Raw genomic sequence first — 24,118 nt, forward strand, 5'->3', positions numbered from 1 at the left:
GCGGCTGTGGTTTCACCCTCGTGACAGTCAGTGGTCTTCCCGGAGGGGTGGCTCTCAGACGGCCTCATCCTGGTCTGTCCTGTGGAACTCTGCCTCAGTTTACAGAAGCTGTGCTCACTGGACCTTGGTTTGTTTCCAGGGGGGACAAGGAGGATGTGGTAGATGTTGAGTGTCTGTTTAGTCTGCAGAACCTAGTTGGGGGCTGGCATAGTGTGGGGTACTGTGTCTGAACACACAGCAGCCTGTGGATCTAGGTACCCTCTGCCTTTGCTTGTGTTCCCTCTCCCTGAAATGCGCCTCTGGACATTTTCACCTGGGGGGATTGCCCACCCCATTCTGCCCCCTCCCACAAAGCTGTGGCTCATGCCTCCCCTCTGGGCCAGTGTGAGCCTTGGAGGGAGGCCTAGCTGTGTGTCCCCCTGCATCAAATATGGTGTCTGGACATGTCTTGTCCATGGTGGTAAAATCCTTTGGCAAGCCAAAGAATGCAGAGCTGGGCTCCTGTTCCTGGGGCCTGCTACCCATCCCCCCGCCCCTCCCTGGGGTCCGACCCCAGAATCAAGGGTGCCTGCTTATTGACCTATGCACCTTGGAGACGAGGTTGACTCAGTTCTTCCTGGGGAATAAGCCTCACTCACTCCAGCTCCACATATAGTTAATTTAGCTTAAAATAAATCCCATTTTGAAGTGACTGTTGATGTAGGTCTAAACACACTAAGGATGTCCATGGTATAGATGATGCGGAGAAATGTGTCCCAAAACTGTGTATCAAGGTCTTCTTCTGTAATTAGTCCCTTGGCATACATGCAGAGTGGCTGGGGTGCATGGAACGTGTGTGAGGTTGGCTAACTTGGAGGACGAGTGGGGTTATTGGAAATTCATGCTCAACACATTTCTGAAGTATTTAATTTTCTAAGCTGTGAGTATGTGTTAATTTAAAAATCAAGAAAATACTGTTTTAGAGAAGCCAGCTCTTGGATGCTGATACACACAAATCCTCACACAAGGACATTTTTTCATTGCTTGTAGAGAGAGGAAGGAAGAGAAACATTGATGCAAGAGAGAAGCACCGATTGCTGCCTTTTTGTATATGCCTGAACTGGGGATTGAACTCACAACCCAGGTATGTACCCTAACTGGGGATCGAATTCACAACCCTTGGGTTATGGATGATGCTCCAATCAACTGAGCCACACTGGCCAGGGCTGGATGCTGAAGTATATCTCAGTTTAACACAGTTCTCAGTTCGTGAAAGATACTCAGTCAAAGATTGGCTGGATGGGAGGGGAGACATGAGGGGGATGGCCTGTAATGCCCCAGCCGGAGAAAGTGAGTCAGTGCCATGCTCAGGACTTGGCCAGGGGCTCTTGACTGGGCCTCTGCCACGTGACACCAGGGAAGGGGTTCAGTGTGTGGGAACCAGCAGAGCTGGCCTGAGCCTGTGTGTGCGTGCATGTGCGTGAGAGAGAGAGAGAGAGAGAGAGAGAGAGAGAGAGAGAGAAATAAAAATAAAGCCCCTGAGTTTATGGTGTTCATCTAAGTAACAAGTTTGGCTTTTTTCTGGGTCACAAACTCAGAGAAACTACGGGTCAAGGGTGACAGAGTAGCTGGCTCTCCTGGATGCTACAAAGAGCAATGTGAGAGGACAAAGCTCTCACTGAGCTGTGACTAGAGAAGCCCGTGAAAGTCAGGATTTGCTTTGCAACTGGCTTTGCAGACCATCCCACAGTGAGTGGTTTGGTCAGATCTGTGACTTTCAAACATTCCTCAAGACCCTCAGGGAGTTGGGGGGACACTGTTCGATCTGACGTTGAGCTTTCTCTGCTTGAGCCATCTCACACAGGTCTATCAGTTGACATTTGATTTGAAGGAAGGTGGTCCTCCTCTCAATCCCTGGGTCTATTTCCAAGGTTTCTTATGGATATATTTTTTGGAGGTGCAGAAAGATGTATGGTTCCCATGGTAACAGTGCTATAACTAGACACTGGCTTGGGTCTCCCCAGAAGCAAAAGCATTTTATCCCCTTGCCCCAAACTGGCCTCTTAAGTACGTTCAGAGTCTCACGCACTGAGCTGGCTGGGCCACTTACAGAGGGTGTGGCAGCACTGAGGTGGCCACGTGCAGCAGAGACTTTCAGAGGCAGCCTCCATTGTTTTCATTGCCTAAAACATGTGCTTCCCTATTTTCCAGTCTTACCCCATGTGTTAAGGGCACTTATGAGGATGACTTGGTGTTTTTCCAATCAGGTCTTGTTACAGATTATAGGTTGCAAAGCTTAGTGATCCAAAGGATGGATGCGGGAGTCAACACTTGACTGTAGTTCTGCCTCTGATATATAATAGCTGTGGGTTTCTGTGGGCAATGAGGTCTGAGACGGTTTCCCCACATGCAAAATGGAGTGAACTCCACTTCACTATTATCAAATGTGGACCAGTTGTTGGGGGGGAGCCCAGATGCTGTTACTGGAACAATGACCCCCCTTTCCCCAGGGTCCCTCTGTTCCAGGTTCATTTGCCTGCCACTCTTAAATTATGTTTCTCAATGGCAGGGTTTGGTGAAAAGGAAAGTATTCAAAAGTTATATAGGTTTTGAATAATGGCTAAATGTTGCCATTAAAACTAAAAATCTCTTTAAAACACTCAGCAACACACAGTCCTGCCTTCTCCCATGTGCCCGGTTAGGCCAGTAAGGGATACCGTCCTTCAGAAGAAAAAGAACGTAAGTCCGGAGTTCAGCTACGCAGGCCTCTCGCTGTCCCCAGCACCAACCACTGCATGGCCGCGATCTCCAGTTCTTAACTCAGAACCACGTGGCACCTTCTCATGGCCCACTAGCAAGTCCTTTCTCCCTTTCCTTCCCGCACGGTCTACGCTTTGTTCCCTTACAGCAACCACCTCTGAGCTCTCGTGCTGGTACGCAGTAACGGGGCGGGAACGACACCGTCTGCATGGCTGCCACACCTTGCTTTCCTGCTTCCTAAGCCATGTGGTCAACGGGGCCCCTACTCCACTCCCCAAAAACACGTGGTCAAAAGCCTCTAGCGTGGCTACTGCACCTGGGTCTCAACCCAGGCAGGAATCCTCTCCTGCAATCCCATCTCTGACCCCTTCAGCAGGTGCTGCAACTGGTGGGGGAGGGTGGGAAGGGGGGCTGCCTTCCAGTTACATCCTGAGTTAAAGCTTATGCAAACCTTCCTGGTTAGCCTTGTTGAGATGCAAAATAACCGTCTTTGCATATTCGGCCTGAAGCTATCTTGCTGTTATTGACATGCAAAATGACTCTCAATGGCCCTGCTCCAGGTCTGGTATGACGCTGGCCTGTTACTGATACACAAAGTAACTCTCAATAGCCCTGCTCCCTGTCTGCCATCCCCTGTGGCAGCCCGTCTTGGGAGGGGGTGAGAATCTCTTATGTTTTTCTTGGACACCCCAATTTATGGACTCCATTACAAATCCCCTTTGGGGGGGCCTAGTTGCACCCTGTTACATTGCTATTAATTTTGCTTCAGTTAATCCTAAATGTCTAATATTCTTGTCATGTAATCAATGTGTCTTGGCCATTGCTCCCTGAAATAGGCCCATGATACTGATAAGGGCAAGATGACTTAAGAGGAGCAGCCTAGCCAGAGACCCCTCCCAGGTTAACTGTTAATCATTGCTTATCTGTTCCTGTAGCCCGTTTTCACATCCCTTCCCCCACCTGGGAAGCCCATCCGTTTCCCACCGGAATGCTAGGGCTTATAAACCCCTATCTAACCCCGATTCGGGGCTCAGAATTTGGAGACTGCCTCCTCTGAGCCCGAGCGTGTGAATAAAGGCTTACTCCGTTCCCTGAATCGTGTCGTGAGTCTGGCTTTCCATAACAATACTAGTTTATTCCAGACTTATAAAATACCATGTCTTATCTCCTAAGGTACAGGACATAGCTTCTCATTTAAATACAAATCTCAGAATCCAGCTGATAACCCTCTTGACTGGTTATTATAGCAACTAAAACTCTCTTTTGAGATGGTGTTTTAAAGTGTGTTGTAGTTAATAACAATGATTTACTTTTCTGTCATAAAAAGCAACTTTTTTCCTTCTTAATGGGGCAGAATTTGAGATTACTTAAAAGTAGATGAAAGGATAGCACTTGGTTATTCTCTGGCTGGAGTTTCCAGTGCTGAAACTGTCATGCAGCAATAGTTATCGCCTATTCTGGAGGTGTTGGCTTCTGATGTATTGCTGGAGGTAAAGCTACCTCCAGCTTGAACTTTTAACTGAATTAATCTAAAGCCCGAGGTCTTAAGCCAGCTTCTGTGAGGTGCTCCTCCTGGGAGATATGCAGTAACTGAAGGACTATGCATGCTACAGAGGCCCCTCTGCTCTACATGGCGGGTGAGGGAGGTGGCCAATAGGACTTTGTTAACAGAATGGTTAGGAGCTCCCTTAATGTTCCTTTGAACCACCGTGTCACTCTCCAGCTTGGACTGTGCCAGGGCGGTAGGGGGATCGGTCAACTCCAGGAAGTAATTTGCATTTCCCACTCTCAGAATTGCAGACAAGTTGTAGACTGTAGACTGTTAAGGAGACTAATGCTTTAAAACACACAAGTCACCATAATGAAGCCTCTGCTTTGAGCCTCCACTGACTCGTTCTCCTGTCTTGCTGTGCCCGGCTAGAGGCACTTTGGTTTAGCAACTTGTCCTTGGCCTGGTAGCTGCTGTTAGGAGAATGCCTCTGACACTATTGCTCTGTCGTCCTTTCTCAAATTCCCTTCTTTCTCATCGTCTCTGCTGGTTCTTCCTTCTCTTTGGCCCTAATATGAGTTTCATTTACCAAGACTCCATCCTTGTTCTGTTCTCACACAGGGTTCATCTTTCTTCTTAAGACATTGGTCTTGGCTCTCTACTCACTTATGGAATTCTCCAAATTATTTACACTGTTCCTTCCAAATTGATATGTCTAAATTAACCCTTCCTACCAAAAATATTCCCAGCTGCTATACACTTAAGGAGAGAGTCAATAGACCCTGGTCTTCCTCATCCAGCTTTCTCTTACTCTGGTCCATCCTGCATACTTGGAAACAAATGGATATTCCTAATACAGTTGTAAGAAATTTCATTATCTGCTGCTTTGCAGAACATTCAAACTTGGCCTGATATCAATCTTTTCTAGTTCAAAGGGCCAGCTCCCTTTGTGACCTTATCTCCACCACCCTTATCCAACAAATATTTGAGTACTTACTATATGCCATGCATTGGAAGGGTCTGAGGGATCAAACCTAAGACAAACACAGTCCCATTGTCATTGGGAATAGAGGGAGGAAGAGGCACAAACAAAAAAGTATTGGGTGCTGGTAAAAGCTATGGACAAACTAAAACAGATGATTGGAAAGATAGATTCTTGGGAAAGAGTTGTTGGTGGGCTGGGGTTGGCTCACTCAGGGCATCGTATGGACTTTGATTTTTCTTCTAAGATCAACGGGCGGCCAATAGAGGGTTTTTAAGTGGGGGAAAAACACATAATTGATTTTACTTTAAAAGGTAGCATGGCAATGTAATGGTGTGCAGAGCCGGAGCCAGAGAATATTCCCCACAAGTCTTGGTTTTGGGGATAGGGGAAGCAGGGGATGGTGATTGAGAGGTACTTTGCATATCTATGGCAACTTGGCTAGTTTAATAGTTATGTTATAGCTGTGCTTGCTTCTGGGGCAAGGGAGATGGGTGTGACTTTCTGACTGTGTCCTGGGAACTTACAGTGCCTGTGTGAAGCAGGGAGGCAGGTCCTGTTACAGTGCCAGAGGCAGGCAGGTAATTGGGTAGGCCTGCATCACCAGGCCGTGCCTGCCTGGGCTGATAATGGCAGCAGAGAGAATATGAACTGTACTGAGAACTAGCAGATGTAACCTGCTGTGGGAGGAGTTGGAAATGGGGTCATGCTGGAAGCTCCGGGTCAGGATTTAAAACTAGGCCACTAGGCCTGGCAGCCAGGAGGGGGATTTTGCCTTGTGGTTTGAAAGGCTTTAGGAGGCCCCCCACCAGCCGGCCATGAGGCTGGTATGGAGGAAGGTGCCATGTGGTTTTGGATTAAGAGCTGGAGAATACGCAGCATAGCTGATGGAATTGCGGGGGACCTGTCCAGCCAAGCACGGATTAATAGGAGATGCCTGAATACTGAACTGTGCCTGGGAATGCTGAGCCATGGGCTTCTGTTTTTCTGACAGATGGTGTCTCTCTGATTGGGATATTCTCAAACTGGCCTGGTTTGGCAAAGGGAGACAGGACTGCATATTTATGGGTTTTTAAGGAGAGTGGGACTTAATGGTAGAATTCCACTATTACTCTAAATCTGTATAACTTTTAAATAAATAATTCCTCTCCTTTTCACCAAACTCTGGCATCTGGGGTCATGTTTCTTGGCAGCAGGCAGTCGGTCCCCTCAACTGTTTCAGAACTGCAGAGGCTGGGGTTCTGTAACAGCCAGGGTGGAGGAGGGCCAGGGCCAGGTGTATGTTCAAAGACTTGGCAGGGCTAGGGTGCGGATGTGGACCGCTGAGTGGAAGGCATAGGCCCCAGCCAGGGGACACCTGGTGGGACGAGTGTCCCCCAAGTAGGAGGGGGATGAGGAACATGTGTTCTTCCTGTTCTCCACCTTCAAAAGGAGTCACAAGGTGTGAACAGCATGGACTGGGACAGCAAGATGGGTGTCAGGGCACCCTTGATGCAAGCCACAGCTGCCACCAGGGTGCGGTGTGCCTGTGTCTTTGGGACTTGCAGGAGGCCTTTCTGGGCAGGGACAGCATCCCACTGTGCTGCATTACCTGCTGTGAGGATGGGAGCTGCAGTGGGGTCAGACTTCAGAGCCGGTAGACAGCAGCTGGATCTCCTGAGGGCAGGGCGTTTGGAGGCTTCCTGCTAAAGCCGCTTAAGTGGACTCTCTCCAACATGCAAGGGGATTAATAAAGTTCCTGCCAAGGAGGTGCTGTGGTTGTGGAGCCTCTTTAAAGGAGAGGGCTGAGGAGGTTCATCGTCTGTGTCAGAACTTTCTCTTCCTGCCCTGTGGTGGTTCTGTTGGAGCTGAGCACCTTCTATGAAGGCTCCTTTCTAAACGAGAGAACCTTTTACTCGTGTTGCTGCAGCTATGTAGAGAGACAAGTCAGAGTCCTCAAGCAGAATGGGGAAAAGATTGTGAGGTTTGCCTGGGAGCCACCTGTCAATGATGTAGATGTCGGGATGTGCCAGCGGGTGCAGAGTGAACAACTGCTCTTGTGCAAAGTGACCTCCTCATCTCAGGAAGCAGAGAGGTGTGAAGAAGAAGCTGGCTGGGCATGCTGAGCAGGAAAAAGCAACTGGTGCTGAGGTCTCTCAAGACCAGACAATGGACAGTGAGGCACACTGAGACACTGTTCAAGGCATCTAGGACTGGATCTATGCCTCCCAGACAGATCAGATGGTTTTCAGTGCCTATCAGGATGGGGTAGGGGCACTAAAACTCTCCATGAAGGATGCCATAGTGGAGGAGGCAGAGAGCCTTGTGGATCAGATCCAAGATCTGTGTGACGCCCAGGAAAAAGTTTTTCACACTCTGGCTGGTGGGGTAACCAATGGTTTAGATTTTTACAGTGAGGAACTGGAGAAGGAATTGGACATCCTTCTTCAAGACACCAATGAACCTTTGGATCTGACTGACAGATGAGACATTTTATACCAACTGCGTGTCTCACCCTAGGATCTCAGATACTGAAATTGGCACTGAACTTGATAAATTGTCCTTATCTGAGGAAGGTTTCTTGAGCACTGACTCTCCAAAAAGGCAATTGGTACCGACTCTTTAAAGCCATTATAGGACCCTTCAGTGAAGGACCCATGTGTAAAAGAGACAACAGACTGGCGTGTGTGTGAGTGTGTACATAATTATTTAAATGAGAAGCTCTCATAATTTGTTGTGGAGAGGAGGAAGGAGAACCACACTGACTTATCTGATTGGTACCACTTACTACAGGGAAAATACAATTTCTGGGCGGGTGCTTCAAAGGCTCCCAGCTGTATCATGGATCAGCCTTTCTATCTTTATAGTGACACAATGTATGCGGTTCTGTATTTGAGCTGTCATCTTTCATAGCATTCAGTTCTTGCCATTGGTTCTGTTAGGTGTGTCTTCACTCACCAGCTTTGTTCCAGCCAATGAAGGTGAAGGATTTGCAGGTTTGATAAATCAAAATCCTCTTCCTACAACCCTCCCCTCCTTGTTTTTTAGAGGAATGTAGTCTGTCTATAAGGTAGTTATAAAGCTTATTCCAGTCCTACTCTATTTTCACTGGTAATGAGAAGAATGAGAGTCAAACCACTGCCATTCTATGGAGAAATATACAGTGTAAAAGATTTTTCTCTAGGGTCATTTGTCAAATTGTCCAGGTATTTAGGAAGAGAGGTCACCCTGAGTGGCTCAGAGTCGTGACAGTTGGAGAGTGGACTTCTGGGGTTGATGGATGCTGTTATCCTTCCATCTTATGCAGAAGACCTCCTGACTGGCAACCACCAGTCTGTTCTCTGTGTATGGGTCTGTTTCTGTTTTTTATTTGTTTATATAGTTCTTTAGAATCCACATATAAGTGAAGTCTTTCACTTTTGGTATTTTTGTCTTTCTTTGACTGACTTATTTCACTTAGCATAATACACTCCAGGTTCATTTATGCTGTATCAAAAGGTAAGATTTCACTCTTTTTTTTATGGCTGAGTAATATTCCATTATATCTAAGTCCCACCACTCTTTTATCCACTTGTCTTTTTTATCCACTTGTCCACTTGGGCACTTAGGTTCCTTCCATAGCTTGGTTACTGTAAATAACACTGCAATGAATTAGTGTTTTGGGTTTCTTCAGATATATACCTAGAAGTAGAATCACGGGGTCATAGGCAGTTCCATTTTTAATTTTTTAAGGTATCTCCATACTGTTTTCCTCAGTGGATGCACCAATATGCATTCCCACCAATAGTATATTAGGGTTCCCTTTTTTCCACATCCTCATGGACACTTGTTGTTTGTTGATTTATTGGTGGCAGCCATTTTGACATGTGTGAAGTGATATTTCATTGTAGTTTTCATTGAATTCCTGTGATGATTAGTGATGTTGAGCATCTTTTCATATGTTTATTAGCCATCTATATGTCCTCTTTGGAGAAGTGTCCATTCAGGTCCTTTGCCTATTTTATAATTGGATTGTTTTTTGGTGCTGAGTTGTATAAGTTCTTTATATATTTTGGATATTAGTCTCCTATCAGATGTATGATTGGTGAATATGTTCTATTCAGCAGGCCGTCTTCTCATTTTTTTGGTTTCTTTTGCTTCACAAAACCTTTTTAGTTTGATGTAGTTCCATTTGTTTATTTTTTTCTTTTATTTCCCTTGCCCAAGAATATATATTAGAAAAAATATTGTGAGGAGAAGTGTATAGGGTTTTACTGCCTGTGTTTTCTTCTAGGAATTTTATGGTTTTGAACCTTACATTTAAGTCTTTAATTCATTTTGAGCTTATTGTTATGATGAAGAAGATGATCTAGTTTCCTTTTTCCCATGTATATATCCAGTTTTCCCAGCACCATTTATTGAATAGACTGTCTTTACCCCATTGTCATTCTTGCCTCCTTTGTCAAACATTAATTGACCATATAGCCATGGGTTTATTTCTGGGCTCTCTATTCTGTTCCGTTGATCTATATGTCTATTTTTATGCCAGTACCATTCTGTTTTGATTACTGTGTCCTTGTAGTATAGTCTGATATCAGGTAGTGTGATTCCTCCAACTTTGTTTTTCTTTCTCAAGATTTCTGTGCCTACTGGGGCTCTTTTGTGGAGGAACAAGAAGCATCTTAATACATATTAACTTTCTTATAATTAATACTTAAAAGTCTTCAACCTAAAACTCATTTATCTATAAAAGTTAGATTATTTCCCCAATATTTCAATGCTATAAATTCCGTGGGTTTTGCTTGATATTACAGAAAAGGGTGGCTTTCATTTTTTAATTTTAATCTCCCTCACTCTGGAGTCCAAGTAAAACTCTTGTTACTAGATCAACACTTAATGATCTATGGACTGATTTCCCTAACAGTTAAAATGGTCAGGGACAACTGGTACATGGACATTCCCTTCACAGTTCTCAGCCCAACCTGGATCCCCACTGTTGGAAGGCTCAGGCCTGCTCCTGGGCACCCATGAAGAGGTGCTCAGCCTTGGGGCAATGGGATGCTTCGCTCAGATGTCTCCACAGCTGAGAATCCTGACCTGCCGAGGGTATACATGATCTTCCTTTACTTTGGGAGTATGATCGACTAGTTTTGTAGGTGTGGTGTAGTAGGAGAAAGAGGAGGGGGTAAAACCAACTGATGCTATTTACTAGCTGTGTGATTTTAACTTTTCTGGCTCATTGAATCTGTAAGAATGAAATCAGATAGATGCTTTAAGCAGGTTTTAAAAGCTGAATATGGCGACAGCCTGACTGCCTAGCTCGAAGTGCTCCAATTCTTTCTTTTAAACAGTAGATGAAGTGGCAACAAGGGCTAGCAGTCAGCCTGGAGCTGAGGAAGGCCAAGGAATATGAGGAGGCCTGAAACAGAAGAAATATCACCAACCTGTCCCTGGGCCTAGCTCTTTAACAGGGGACCAAAAAGGTATGCCTGGAAGGTGGCATTTATAGCAGTTGTGTGTAAAATACATTCTTAGTAAGTTTCTCTGACTTGAAAATGTTTAGTAGATTCAGAACATACAAGTTCTAATTGAGGGTCTTCAAGGAAAGGACTGGGGAGGTCATGGTTAGAGCTAAGCAGATGTCAGAAAGCTATGGGTTGTTACCTTCGTGGCCGTGAGTGTAGGATCTATGTTCTAAGGGGTGGGGGATGCTGCTTCTAATTGAAAATTCACTTGCCACCACTCAGCTAGAAACTGGAAATGAGGGATTATGAAGGTTGTCTCTCAGTAGAGACATCTAGTCATTTGATGTGTAAAATCTTGTCTAGGATTTTAATGCTACCCTCCCATTTTCCTTCTCTGTCCAACCCACCTCACTAGATGCAGATCTTGAGTTGACCTCCAGGCCAGTACTGTTTTTGTGAATCCTTTCCAGAGTGCTCTGACCAGGAGGTTTCCTTTCTTAGAACTCCAATAGCTTTTCTAGATGCTTTTGATGATCTGCTGCTCTCTCCCACTTTATCCTCGTGCATCGCTTGCTGGGCTTGGGGCTCTTAGAAAGCAGAGTTTGATTGAATCTGGGCTACTAGATCTGATGATGTATTATGGCCATCAAATAGAGGGGCTGTAATCATTCTTTGAATTGCCATAGGACTCCAAAGCGTGTCTCTACTTAGCTTCATTTATCTAGAATAGTCCCCTAAATTCACCCCTTCAAAGGAAGATGAAATTATAAAACTAAAGAGTTGTTTTTCTTAACCCTCCATTAGCATGACTTTTTAAAAAAGTATAATTCACATGCACAGAATTCACTTCTTTGAAGTACATAATCAGTGGTTTTTAGTATATTCCCAAAGTTGTGTGCCATGATCACCGCCACCTAATTTCAGAACATATTCATCACCTCAAATAGAAACCCTGTAAGCAGTCACTCCTCAGGCCCCCTTTGCCCTAGTCTCTGGTGATCGCAAATTTACTTTCTGTCTGTATGGATTTACCTATTCTGAATATTTCTTATAAATGGAATTATCCAGCATGTGGCCTTTGTGCCTGGCTCCTTTCATCCAGCATAATGTTTTCAGTGTTCATTCATGTTGTAGCATGTGTCAGTGCTTCATTACTTTTGTGGCTGAGTAATATCTCATTGCATGGATATGCCACCTTTTGTTTATCCACTCGTTAGTTGGTAGACATTTGGATTGTTTCCACTTTTTGGCTATTCCGAATAATGCTACTGTAAACATTTGTGTATGAGTTTTTAATGGGCGTGTTTTCAATTCTCTTGAGTCTATATGTAGGAGTGGAATTGCTGAGTCATATGGTAGTTCTGCATTTAACTCTGAGGTGCTGCCTGTGGTAAGCTGAATACTGGCTCCCAAATGTCTCCATCTCCTAATCCCCAGAACCTGTGTATGTTACCTTCCATGACAAAAAAGATTTTGTAGATGTGACTAACTTAAGGATCTTGACATGGGGAGGTTATCCTGGATCATTTAGATGGACCCAATGTAATCACATTGATCCTTATAATAAGGATAAAAGACAAGTCAGAACAGGTGATATGATGGTAGAAGCAGAGATTAGTGTGCTTTGCTTTGAAAATTGAGGGAACAGTCACAAGCCAAGGAACACAGGTGGCTCCACTAGATGCTGAAAAAAGCCAGGATTCTCAACTCAGTCTCCAGGAGGAACCAGCCCCAGCAACACCTTGACTTTAGTCCAGTGAAACAGATTATGAATTTCTGACCTCCAGAGCTGTAAGAGAGTATTTGTATTGTTCTAAGCCACTAAACTTGTGCTCATTTTTACAGTAGCAATAGGAAACAAATATGCTGCCAAACTTTTTTTCCCTAGCAGCTGACATTCTTACAACACTGATATTTTCCATTTTTGGAGTATAGTCATCTAGTGGGTGCAAAGCCCACTGTTATAATTTTAACATACTTTCCTACATTAGCATGACTTTAAAAAAAGTATAATTCACATATCACAGAATTCACTTTTTCAAAGTACATAATCAGTTTTTTAAAATGATGAGCATTTTTTTGCATGTGCTTATTGACTATTTGTATATCTTTGTTGGAGAAATGTCTATTTAAACCCATTGTGCATTAAAAAATCAAGTTTTTTTTTATTATTAAGTTATAAGAGGTCTTTACATATTCTGGATACTAAATGCTTACCAGATATGATTTGCAAATATTTTCTCCCATCATGTGGGTTGTTTTTTCACTTGTTGATAGAATCCTAAAAGAACAAAATTTTTAATTTTGAAAAAGTCCAGTTTATCTACTTTTTTTCTTTGGTTGCATTTTTTTTAAGTATCATATCTAAGAATTCAATGCCTAAACTATGATCACAAAGTCTTACCCTGTGTTTTCTAAGTGTTCTATAGTTTTAACTCTTAATTTAGGCTGTTAATCCATTTTGAGTTAATTTTTGTAAATGGTGAGTAGGGGGTTCAATTTCTTTGTTTTGCTTGTGGCTGTCCAGTTATCCCAGAACCATTTGTGGAAAAGACTATTCTCTTCCCATTCAGTGGTCTTAACACCCTTATCAAATATCAGTTGACCAGAGATCTAGGGTTTATTTGTGGACTCTGAATTTTCTTCCTTTAATCTGTTCATTTATTCATTTTAAAAGTTTTTATTGTATTTTTTTTCATTACCATTTAGTGCCCTTATACCCCACTCCCTCCAGCAATCACCACATTGTTGTCCATGTGCATGAGTCCTTTTCCCTTTTTGCTCAATTCCTCCGCCCCCCAATTTCCCCCCACCCCCATAGCTGTCATCCTGCTCTCTTATCTATGAATCTATCTCTACTTTCCTTATTAGTTCAGTTTGCTCATTATTTTCCACATATGAGTGAAATAATATGGTATTTGTCTTTCTCTGACTGGCATATTCTTCAGGTCCACCCATATTGCTGCAAAGGGTGAAATTTTCTTCTTTTTAATGGCTGAGTAGTATTCCATTGTGTAAATGTCCCACAGTTGTTTTATCCACTCAGTTACTGATGGACACTTGGGCTGCTTCCATATCTTGGCAATTGTAAATAATGCTTCAATGAACATAGGGGTGTTTATGGTCTTTCAAATTAGTGTTTTGGGTTCCTTTGGATATATCCCCAGAAGTGGGATAACTGGGTCAAAAGGCAGATCCACTTTTAATTTTTTGAGGTATCGCCGTACTACTTTCCACAGTGACTGCACCAGTCTGCTTTCCTACCAATAGTGCAGAAGCGTTCCCCTTTCTCCACATCCTTGCCAGCACTTGCTGTTTTTTGATTTATTGATGATAGCCATTCTGACAGGTGTGAAGTGATATCTCATTGTGGTTTTAATTTGTATTTCTCTGATAATTATTGATGTGGAACATCTTGTCATATGTCTATTGGTCACTTGTAAGTCCTTTTGGAGAAGTGCCTATTCAGGTTCTTTGCCCATTTTTTAATTGAGTTGTTTGGGTATTTTTGGTGTTGAGTTTTGTTAAATTTTTAAATAAAATTTTGGATATTAACCTCTTGTCGGCTATGTCAGTGAATATGTTCTCCCATTCTGTGTGTTGTCTTTGTATTTTTTATGATTTTTTTTCCTGTGCAAAACATTTTTAGTTTGATGTAGTCCCATTTGTTTATTTTTCCTTTTGTTTCCCTTACTTGGGGAGATATATCCAATAAAATATTGCTACAAGCAATGTCCAAGATGTTGCTGTCTGTTTTCTTCTAGTATTTTTATGGTTTTGGGTCTATCATTTAAGTCTTTGATCCATTTTGAATTTATTCTTGTGTGTGGTGTAAAAAGGTGGTCTAATTTCATTTTTCTGCACCTATCTGTCTAACTTTCCCAACACCATTTATTCAATAAACTACCCTTAGCCCATTGTATGTACTTGTTTCTTCTGTTGAATATTAAATGACTATAAAGATGTAGGTTTATTTATGAGCTCTCTGTTCTGTGTCATTGACTTATGTGTCTGTTTTTATGCCAGTACCATGCTGTTTTGATTACTATGACCTTCTAGTATAGTTTGATTATCAGGTAGAGTGATACCTCCAATTTTGTCTTTTTTTTTTTCTCCCAAAAGTGCTTGGGTTATTCAGGGTCTTCTGTGGTTCCATAAATTTTACAATTGTTGTTCTAGTTCTGTGAAAAGTGCCATTAGTATTTTGGTAGGGATTGCACTGAATCCGTAGATTGCTTTAGGTAGTATGAACATTTTAGTGATGTTAATTTTTCCTATCCATGAGCATGTTACAGTTATTCATTTATTTGTATCACCTTCAGTTACTTTCTTGATAAATGTCTTACAGTTTTCTGAGTACAGGTCTTTGACCTTTTTGCTTACATTTATTTCTAGGTATTTTTTTAATGTAACTTTAAATAGAATTGTTTTCTTAATTTCTTTTTTTTACACACACAATAAAGAAGACTTATTCACATTCATTTATTGTGTTTATGTACATCATTTGATTTAATCTCTACAATAACTCTGAGAGAAGGGTGTTATAACCATCTCATAAATAGGGAACTGGGGGTCAAAGAGTTTAAAGAATTTCTAAGATTTGTACTCAGAGGTATCTGATGGTGGATTTAATGTTCCTTTAAAAATTTTTATTTTTAAATATAGTTTACATTCAATATTTTATATTAGTTTCAGGTATGTAGTATAGTAGTTAGAAAATCATATACTTTACAAAGTGATCCCCCCAATATTTCAAGTACCCACTTGACACCCTACATAGTTATTGCATTACAATATTATTGACTGTATTGCCTATGTTGTACTGTATGTCCTGTGACTATTTTGTAACTGCCATTTGTACTTCTTAATTCCTTCACTGTTTTTACCCAGTTCCCCAACACCCCTTTCCTCTGTGAACCATTAGTCTATTCTCTGTATCTATAGTCTGTTTCAGTTTTGGTTGTTTATTTTGTTCTTTAGATTCCACATATAAGTGAAATTATATGGTATTTTTCTTTCTCTGAACTGGCTTATTTCACTTAGCATGATGCCCTTTTGGTGCATCCATGCTGTCACAAATGGTAAGATTTCACTTTTTTTAATGGCCAAGTAGTATTCCATTGTATATATGAGTATGTACCACTACACTTTTTATTCATTCATCTATTGATGGACACTTGGGGTGCTTCCGTATCATAACTACTGTAAATAATGCTGTATTGAACATAGGGGTGCATATATTCTTTTGAATTAAAGTTTTGGGTTTCTTCTCATACATGGTATACCCAGAAGTAGAATCACTAAGTCATAAGGCATTTCCATTTTTAATTGGGAAACCTCCATACTATTTTCCACAGTAGCTGCATCAATCTGCATTCCCAGCAACAGTGTACTAGGGTTCTCTTTTCTCCACATCCTCACCAGCACTTGTTCACCATTTTATTAATGATAGCCAGTCTGATAGGTGTGAGATGATATTTCGTTGTGGTTTTAATTTGCATTTCTCTGATGGTTAGTGACATTGTACATCTTTTCATATGTTTATTGGCCATCTGTATGTCCTCTAAGGAGAAATGTATATTTAGTTCTGTCCATTTTTAAATTGAGCTTTTTTTTTTTTTTTTTGGTGTTGAGTTGTATGAGTTGTTTATAAATTTTGGATATTAACCCTTTATCCAATGTATCATTGGCAAATATGTTCTCTCATTCAGGAGCCTGCCTTTTAATTTTGCCAATGGTTTCTTTTGCTGTGCAAAAACTTCTTGGTCTGATGTAGTCTAATTTATTTTTTTTCTTTTATTTCTCTAGCCCAAGAAGATATATCAGAAAAAACATTGCTAAGAGAAATGTCCAAGATTTTACTGTCTGTGTTTTCTTCTAGGAATTTTATAGTTTTTGAGTCTTAAATTTGTCTTTAACCTATTTTGAGTTTATTCTTATAGGTGGCTAACAAGGTAGTCTGGTTTAATTTTTTTTGCATGTATATTTCCAATTTTCCAAAATCCATCTATTAAATAGATTGCCTTCACTCCATGGTATATTTTTGCCTTCTTTGTCATATGTCAGTTGACCATATTGGCATATGATTTATTTCTGGACTCTCTATTCTGTTTCATTGACTTATATGTCTACTTTTAGGCCAGTACCATGCTGTTTTGATTGCTATACGCTTGTAGTATTCTTCAATATCAGGTAGTGTAATACTTCTAACTTTGTTCTTTCTCAGGATTATTGTGCCTATCTAGGGTCTTTTTGGTTCCATATAAATTGTTGAATTATTTGTTCTAGGTCTGTGAAATACTCCATTGGTATTTCGATAGGAATTGCATTGAAGCTATACATTGCTGTGAATAGGATGTACATTTAGTTATGTTAATTTTTCCTATCCATGAATGTGGTATATGCTTCTATTTATTTGTATCTTCTTTAGTTTGTTTCCTTTGTATCTTGTAATATTCTGAGTACAGGTCTTTTAACTCTTTGGTTACATTTATTTCTAGGTATATTTTTAAAATGCAGTTGTGAATGGGATTGTTTTCTCAGTTTCCTCTTAGTGTGGCATTTTTGTACACCAATAATGCACTGATTTCTGAGTACGTATTTTGTATCCTGCTACTTTACTGAATTTATCAGTTCCAGTAGTTTTTGGGAGGAATCTTTTGGGTTCTCTATATAAAGTAGCATATCATCTGCATATGAATGCTGTAATGGCAGTTTTATTTCTTTCTTTCCAGTTCGGATGCCTTGTATTTCTTCTTCTTGACTAATTGCTGTGGCTAGGACTTCAAGTACTATGTTGAGGAAGAGTGGTGAAAGTGGTCATCTCTGTCTTGTTCCTGATCTTAAGGGAAAAGCTTTTAGTTTTATCCTGTTGAGTATGATATTAGCTATGGGTTTGTTATGGCCTTTATTTTATGTTGAGGTATGTTCCCTCTGCTCCCATGTTACTGTGAGTTTTTATAAGTGAGTTATTTTATTATTTTTAACCCTTATCCAGGGATAGGTTCTATACATTTTCTTTTTTTAGAGAGGAAGCAGGAGAAGAGAGAGCAGAAACACACAATAAAAGATTTGTGCAGTGTATGGAGAAGGTGCTATGACTGATCAAACATGTCAAAAGTGGTTTGTGAAGTTTCTTGGTATTATTGATGTTTTAGCCAAATAATTCTTTGCTATGGGGCTGTCATATGCATTGGAGGCTGTTTAGCAGCCCTCTACCCGACCCCCTGCCCCAGCCTTTACCCACTAGAAGCCAATAGCAAGAGATAGCCAACATACTCAAAATATCCAAATTAGTAAAGTTATTGGTGAAAATAAAAATTGTCTTTTATTTTATGGAAAAAAGTAAGTGGACTTTTTGGCCAACTCAATACTTCATATATACCAAGCTATATTGATAGCTATCAATTTTAAGTTGATGGTCACTGAAGTTGAACATATTCTAAGCTCACTACAATTTTTACTCACCCCTCCATGTTTATATTTGTGCCATTATGGTCGACTTCTTTTGCATATACCTTAAATTTATTGTTGTAATTACACATGATCTTCCTATTTTTGTCTTCTAACCTTTGTATTAACTGTATAGTTGTTTGAGCCACTGCTTTTACTGTTTTCCTTTGTCCGTGGGATGTTTTATTTCCCATATATTTTTATTCATATTTTATTCTTTTTCTATTTAAAGAAGTCCCTTTAACATTTCTGATAATATTGGTTTAGTGGTAATGAACTTCTTTAGCTTTTCCTTGTCTGGAAAACTCTCTCTCCTACAAATCTAAATGATAACCTACTGGGCAGAGTAATCTTGATTGTTGTTTTTTCCTTTCATCACTGGATTTCCTGCCATTCCCCTCTGGACTGAATAGTGAGTGAGCTCTCTTGCACATCACTGACTGCTTTGATATTGCTACTTTTAAGATTCTTTTTTTGTCTTTAACTTTTGGCATTTTAATTGTGATGTGTCTTGGTGTGGGCCTCTTCGGGTTTATTCTGTTTGGGACATTCTGTGCTTCCTGAATTTATACGTTTATTTCTTTTTCTAGGTTAGTGAAGTTTTCACTCATTATTTCTTCAAATATTTTTTTTTTTTTAACAGGTATTTATTGGTCATTTAAAATGTGTCAGCCACTTTATAGGCACCTGAGATACTTTGGTAAACAAAACAAAAATTCCCTGTCCTCCTTAAACTTACATTTTAGAGGGGGAGACAATGAATGGAATATATGATTAAGAAATTATAAAGTATGTTCTAAATAGAGAAGTACAGTGGAAATATATACACTCGCAGACATTTTCCTATGCATTACCCGGAGGAAGCTTCGGGCGTGGAGGAAACACATCTGAAGACAGTTCTCTGGTGCGTCCTCAGGTGGCGGTGGTAGGTGGATGACTGGCGGAAGCATCTCTGGCACACGGAACAAACATAGGGCTTCTCTCCCGTGTGGATTCTCTCATGAGCCTGAAGGTTGGTTCTGTGGCTGAAGGACTTGGCACATATGTTGCACCTGAAAGGCTTCTTTCCCACATGAATCTTCTGATGCACGTGTAGGTCTGAGGCCTGGACAAAGCCTTTGTCACACACGGCACAAATAAAAGTCCTCTCATTATTGTGTCTTCTCTGATGGACTTTTAACCGATTGAAATACCTAAAGACCTTAGGACACTTGTCACATTGGTATGATCTTTGGGCTCTGTGGAATCTTCCTTGGTGTCCCCCACAAGTGGCGCTTCCAGCATTGCTCTGGTGGGTAGGTATGGGCTCAGGAGTGACTTGGTGCAGCCTGGAGGGAAACGCTGGTCCCGCCTTCTTGAGGATGTCTTGATAAGAGGGTCCTTTCTGGGACCTGTCCTGGGACCTGGAGGTGCCTAGACTTGCTCTTCTGGAGCTGAGTGGATTCTTCAAAGAAACATCTCCCCCTTCAGGAGCAGGAAAAGTCTCTCCCTGGATAATGATTAGGGAAGGTGTCTGATGGCCTTGACCAGTAATATTGTCATTTACTTCAGTAGTTTTCAAAGAAATGTTGCCACCATTTTCTTTATCCTCATCTCCTTGTCCTGTTTGCAGAGAAGCATCTTGGGGAGTCCAGGAGTGTGTCCTCACATTTGTCACTGTTGAGGTTCCTGCTGACAACTGTTTTGTTAAATGAACAATGACTTCTCTTAAGGGCATATTCTCAGAAAAGAGGGCTTCTTGTCCCTGCATGTGGATGTGGACCAGGCCAGGGGGCTCTATGCAGTCATCACTCAGGCCTTCCATGAATGTCTCCAGGTTTCTGCCACTTGCTTCCCATTTCTCCTTCAACATGGATCTGCCACTGTAGTGCCTGTTGACCATAAACTGTTCCAGGACCACTTGAAAAATAATTTCATCCTTGCTGTGTTGTTCTGGCTGCAGCCATGAGTGAAATGCATTATAAATTCTTTGCAGTTCCTGCCTCGCGCACGAGTTATTGCTGTTTTGAAATGAGCTGAGCTGAGTGTTCTGGAACCCAGGGTGCCCCTCTGCCTTTTGGAGAGCAGCTCTCTGGCTGGGTATAAAGTCCATGTGTTCTGACCCACAGTCATCCCTGCATGGTTCAGACAGAAATGAGGTTCTGAGGTCTAAATCCATTCTTGCAATATTTTTCAGAGCCTCAACTTCCAGGATTCTGTTTTTGAACTCCTGTGTTGATAGTGCTGGATGCTAAAAAGACCGTGAGCTCCTCGAAAAGGCTGGACTTCCAACTGGGTAATCCGGGACTGGAGGCTGAGCTGCCAACTGCCTGGCTGCACTGGTTCCTCGGCTGTGTTTTCTTCAAATATGTTTTTAATTCTTTCTCGCTCTCTTCTCCTTCTGGAACCCATATGATACAAGTGTTGGTACACTTAATTTTGTCCCGGAAGTCCCTTAGTCAAATTGAAAAATGAGTATGGTTTTTCTTTTTTTGCTGTTCCAGTTGTGTGTTTTCCATTATCTTGTCTTCCAGATAACCAATTCAATACTCTGTTGATATTGCCACTTAGCTAGGCCTGCAGCCACCTAATAGGAGTTACAGTTCAAGTTGAGACCAGTTGCTGCTTTTGCTGTCCTTGGGGCTGGTTGGCAGGAGCTACAGTGAATGCCAAGACTGACCACTGCTTGTGTGGGGTTTGTGGACTTTTGAGTAAGTCTTTAGCACAAGCCTAGGTTCATCAGCCCTTGTGTGAGGTTGGCAGATTTTGGGGAAAATCCACAGTAAGAGCTGAGGCAGGTCACTTGCTGTGGATTATTGCTGGAAGAGGCTTGGACAGGGTGAGTGAGTTGGGTGAGGTGGGATCTCAGAAGGATGAATAAAAAGCACAGATTTGGTGCCTGCCTGTGTTGGGCTGGTTGGGTGGGAGGAGAGCTTAATCTAAGAACAGTAGTGCCTGTCAGTGTTTCTGTCCTGGAGAGAGTTGCCTCAACAATGCTCCTGCAGCCCTTGCCCTGAACTTAGTCAATTTAATTTCTACTCAAATGTTCCTGGTGCATTTTGAGCTGCTACCTCTATGCTGGAGCTCAGAGTGAGTGAGTGAGTTTGTGCATGGGCTTAGTAAGAGCAGTGCCTCAGTCCCTCACAGCTCTTTGTCTCTGTTGGACAAAAATCCCACTAGTTTTTACAGTCAGAAATTATACAGTCTCCTCTTCCAGCACTGGTACCCCAGGATGGGACATCCTCATGGGACTGGTATCCATTGCTCCTTAGGGGGAACTTCTGCAGCTGAGATATTCCTTCTGTTTCTTAATCACCACACCATGGATATGGAACCTACTCATTTTGTATCTCTTCCCCTCCTACCAGATACAAAGTGGCTTCTTTACATACTTAGTTAAAAGAAGTCTGTTTGGCTAGCCTTTAGGTGTTTCTCAGTGATGGTTGTTCTATAATTTAGTTGTAATTCTGATGTGACTGCGAGAGGAGTTTAGCCAGAGTATACCCTACCCTGTCATCTTGACCAGACCAGAAGTCAACATATTTACATTTTTATATCTTTTATATTTATCAATACGTTTACCTTTCCTGGTGTTCCTGAGTTCTTCATATGACTTGAATTATTGTCTAGTTTCTAGCACCTGAAGAACTTTTTGCAGAGTGGATTTGGTGACAATGGATTATCAGTTTTTGTTTATCTTGGAATGTCTCGATTTCTCCTTCATTTTATTAGGATAGTTTGCTAGATGTAGAATTCTTGTTTAACAGTCTTTTTTCAGCACTTAGACTATGTCATCTGCTGCTTTCTGATCTTCATGCTTTTAGTTCTCAAATTTACTGAGGCCTGTGCATGATGAGTCACTTCTTTTATTCTGATTTCAAGTTCCTCTTTGTTATTGGCTTCCAGCAGTTCAATTATGATGTATTTAGGTGGGGATCTCCTAATTTTTTAAAAATGATTTTTAATTTTTCAATTATAGTTGACATACAATATTATATTAGTTTCCAGTGTACAACTCAGTAATTAGACATTACATAACCAAGTAATTGCCACAATAAATCTAGTACCCATCTGACAACATACATAGTTATTACAATATTATTGTCTATATTTCCTATTGCTGTACTTTACATCCCCATTACTGTTCTGTAGCTACCAATATGTACTTCTTAATCCATTTACCTTTTTTACCCATCCCCTCAACCCTCTCCCATCTGGCAGCTGTCAAATTGTTCCCTGTATCTATGAGTTTGTTTCTTTTCTGCTTGCTCATTTATTTTGTTTCCTAGATTCCACATTTAAGTGAAATAATCTAGCTTTTGTCTTTCTTTTTCTGACTTATTTCATTCATCACAATACCCTCTAGTCCATCCATGTTGTTGCAACTAGCAAGATTTTATTACATTTTGATGGCTGAGTCATATTCCATTGCATATATGCACCACTTCTTCTTTATTCATTCATCTATTGATGAACACCTATGCTGCTTCCATATCTTGGCTCTTGCAAATAATGGTGCAGTGAACATACAGATGTCTATGTATTTCCAATTTAGTGTTCTGGATTTTTTTCAGATAAATATCCAGAAGTGGAATTGCTGGGTTCTCTTTTGTCTCTTGTTATATAGCCTTTGTTTCAAAGTCTATTTTGTCTGGTATATTCCTAACCTAGCTTTTTTAAAAGTTTCTTTTCATTTTTATGAAATATCTTTTTCTATCCCTTTAAGTCTGTGTATGTCTTTTAATCTGAAGTAAGTCTCTTGTAGACAGCATGTGTAAGGGTCTTCTTTTGTTATTCATTCAGCTTCCATATGTATTTTGATTGGAGTATTTAACCCATTTGCATTTAAAGTAATTGTTGATAGATATGTATTTATTGCCATTTTATTCACATTTTAAATTTTTTTCTTCTTCTAAAATAAGGTCATTAACATTTCTTGTAATAAGTTTGGTGGTGATGAACTCCTTTAGCTTTTTCTTGTCTGGGAAGCTCTTTATCTGTCCTTCAATTATAAATGATAGCTTTGGCCCTGGCCTCATGTCTCAGTTGGTTGAAACATTGTCCTGTACACCAAAAGGCTGTGGGTTGGATCCATGGTCAGGGCACATACCTAGGTTGCATGTTTGGTCTCTGGTCAGCGCATGTATGGGAAGCAATTGATCAATGTTTCTCTCACACTGATGTTTCTTTCTCTCTCCTTTTCCCTTCCTCTCTCTCTAAAATCAATAAAAAATACATATCCTTAGGTGAGGATCAAACAATTTTTTTAAATGACAATTTTGCTGGTTAGAATAATTTTGATTCTAGGTCCTTGCTTTTTATCACTTTAAATATTTCTTGCCCATACCTTCTGGTCTGCAAAGTTTCTGTTGAGAAATCAGCTGACAGTCTTATGGGAGCTCCCTTATAGGTAACTAACTGGTTTTCTCTTGCTGCTTTTAAGATTCTCTCTTTGTCTTTATCCTTTTGCTTTTTATTTATGATGTGTCTTGGTGTGGGCCTCTTTGGGTTCATCTTGTTTGTGACTCTCTGCACTTCCCGAACTTGTATATCTATTTCCTTCGCCAGATTAGGGAAGTTTTCCATCATTTTTTCACATAGGGCTTCAATTCTTTCTCTCTCTCTTTCTGATACCCCCATGATGAGAATGTTGGTACACTTAAAGCTGTCCCAGAGGATTCTTAGACTATTTTTACTATTTTCATTTTTTGGATTCTCTTTTCTCTTTGCAATTCTGATTGGGTATTTTCTGTTTCCTTATCCTCCAAATCTCTGATTTGATCCTCTGCTTCATCTACTCCACTGTTGATTTCCTGTAATGTAGTCTTCATTTCTGACTGGTTCTTTTTTATTTTTTGTATTTCCATTTTTATGTTTTCTATCTCTTGTTGAAGTTCTCACTACATTCATCTACTCTTCACCTAAGTTCATTGAACATCATTATAACCAGCAATTTGAACTCTACATCTGGCAGATTGTTTGTCTCCATATTGTTTAGTTCTTTTTCTGGAGTTTTATTTTGCTCTTTTATTTGGGACATATTTGTCTCCTCAT

At 40.9% G+C, this 24,118-nt stretch overlaps 1 protein-coding gene and 1 pseudogene across 1 annotated transcript; one reads left to right on the forward strand and one right to left on the reverse strand.

The window, feature by feature from the left end:
* Positions 1-6,522: 6,522 nt before the first annotated feature.
* On the forward strand, positions 6,523-7,815 carry LOC129083470 (charged multivesicular body protein 7-like; annotated as a pseudogene).
* An 11,120-nt stretch (positions 7,816-18,935) lies between these two features.
* LOC129083472 (zinc finger and SCAN domain-containing protein 4-like) lies at positions 18,936-20,243 on the reverse strand. The gene has a single exon (XM_054589317.1). The coding sequence runs from the start codon at positions 20,241-20,243 to the stop codon at positions 18,936-18,938; it is 1,308 nt and encodes a 435-aa protein (XP_054445292.1).
* Positions 20,244-24,118: the final 3,875 nt, after the last annotated feature.

The sequence above is a fragment of the Pteronotus mesoamericanus genome, unplaced genomic scaffold (genome assembly GCF_021234165.1).
Source record: "Pteronotus mesoamericanus isolate MK-2021 breed Mesoamerican mustached bat unplaced genomic scaffold, CSHL_Meso_final scaffold_167, whole genome shotgun sequence".
Classification (NCBI taxonomy): domain Eukaryota; kingdom Metazoa; phylum Chordata; class Mammalia; order Chiroptera; family Mormoopidae; genus Pteronotus; species Pteronotus mesoamericanus.